The sequence below is a fragment of the Amaranthus tricolor genome, chromosome 6, assembly GCF_026212465.1.
Source record: "Amaranthus tricolor cultivar Red isolate AtriRed21 chromosome 6, ASM2621246v1, whole genome shotgun sequence".
Taxonomy (NCBI): domain Eukaryota; kingdom Viridiplantae; phylum Streptophyta; class Magnoliopsida; order Caryophyllales; family Amaranthaceae; genus Amaranthus; species Amaranthus tricolor.
The window spans coordinates 14,180,880-14,182,798 of NC_080052.1; the positions used below are offsets into that span (position 1 = coordinate 14,180,880).

Here is a 1,919-nt window from a genome sequence, read left to right on the forward strand (position 1 = left end):
AAAAGATTATAAAGAGTATTTCTTACTCTTTCCACTTTAGCATTGGCATCATCTCCATAGAATTTCTTAAAATAATGCACCACACAATCCTTCTTATTTCTCGGATCTAAAATGCCCGCAATGGCCAAAAGCTCATTAGTATGATCCCAATATTTGTCAATCTTTTCTACCATTTTCTCAGCCATTTTTTTAATAATCTCACTATTGTCATTTTGCCTCCACTTAGTTAATGCAAGTTTAATCTCACAAAAATTACGAAAATACAAATTTGAAGTTGGATGATTTCTACCAGAAAAAACCTTAGTTGCCTTGTAGAATATTTCCAACTTTTGACAAACAAGAGTAGCCATTTGCCAATCATGATCACTAGGCACATCAAAATTCAACCTTCTATGTAGACGTTTCAACTTATTAAAAACTTCTTTAAAAGGCAAACAAGTGTCAAGCAAATCATATGTGGAGTTCCACCTAGTTTTACAATCAAGATTCACCCTTTTAGGTTTAGTCACATTCAAAAGGCGACAAGCTTCCTCAAACTTTTCAATTCTTGTAGGAGTAGACATCCAAAATGCAACACAATCTCGAACTTTGCAAATAGCAGAATCAATGACATCTAAACCATCTCTCACAATCAAGTTAAGAATGTCAGCACTACACCTCATATGCAAAAAATCTCCACTCAACATTAAAGAAACCCTTTGTTATATGGGTATGGAACATAACAAAACCTAAACAAAATTCACACACCAACATCAACATGGATTCAAAATTAAATAAAATTCACATAACTTGGCAATGAAATTTAAATGAAAGGAAAATAAATTACCTTAGGGTTCTATTATGTAAAACCCATTCTTCATCAATGAAATGTGACGTCACAGCCATATAACCTTTTTTTTTTGAGTAGAGGCGGTTCACATGTTAGTTGTTATTGCAATTCTACCCTCATTACGCTCAAGCAAGACTTTAAGAGAGCTTCTCTCGGTGTTGTACGTTTTTATCACATCATTTTTCAATGTGTTTCTTGAAATAATCTTAAAGTTGTCATTTAAACTCCTCACAAAGTTTCTAAAACCAATGTGGTCAACCATTGATAAAGGATACTCATGCATTACCACCATTTTCATCAATTCTTTCCTTGATACTTCTTGATCAAAAACCACTTTCTTTGGCTTTTCATTAACTACTAAGTAAGTAGATCCATCGATTTCTCTTTTCACTTTTAATTGTGATTGATTAGATGCAAGGTTTAAATGTCTACTTGAACATGTTTTTTTAGCATGTTTAAGAAGATATGAAGTTCCACTACTCCCTTTGTAGGAAAGTGTTTTCTTACAAGTCTTACATTTTGCCATTTGTACACCATTCACATGTACAAGGTCAAAATAAATCCATGCTTCTGAAGTTAATTTCTTACTTTTAGCACTACTTTGTTCAGTAGATTCATTCTTAACATCAACATTACCCTCAAATTCCCCATATGATTCATGAATATGATGCTTAATAGGTTGACTAGAAGCACCATCAAGTCCATCATTTTGATTATCCATTTACTCAACAATACACTGTGATAAATTTACTAGTTATCAATCACTAAACTCAAATACATCAACATAAATCAACCACTAAAATCAAATAAACAAAAAACTACTCCACATAAATAAAAAATTACCATTGAACTCAACATAAATCAACCATTAAACTCAAATAAATCAACATAAATCAACCATTAAACTCAAATAAATCAACATAAATCAACCACTAAACTCAAATAAATCAACATAAATCAACCACTAAACTCAAATAAATAAATAACTACTCAACATAAATCAAAATTAGTGTAGGAAAAAAAAATTAGGGTTCATAAGTTCATTACCTCCTGTGATGGTGCCGGTGCGAGACTAGGAGAATGGTAGAAG

At 31.8% G+C, this 1,919-nt stretch overlaps 1 protein-coding gene across 1 annotated transcript; it reads right to left on the bottom strand.

Annotated features, from left to right (window-relative positions):
- Positions 1–914: 914 nt before the first annotated feature.
- Positions 915–1,550, bottom strand: LOC130815572 (zinc finger BED domain-containing protein DAYSLEEPER-like). Its single transcript, XM_057682060.1, has one exon. It carries the CDS (start codon positions 1,548–1,550, stop codon positions 915–917), a length of 636 nt encoding a protein of 211 aa, XP_057538043.1.
- Between the last annotated feature and the right edge of the window lie 369 nt (positions 1,551–1,919).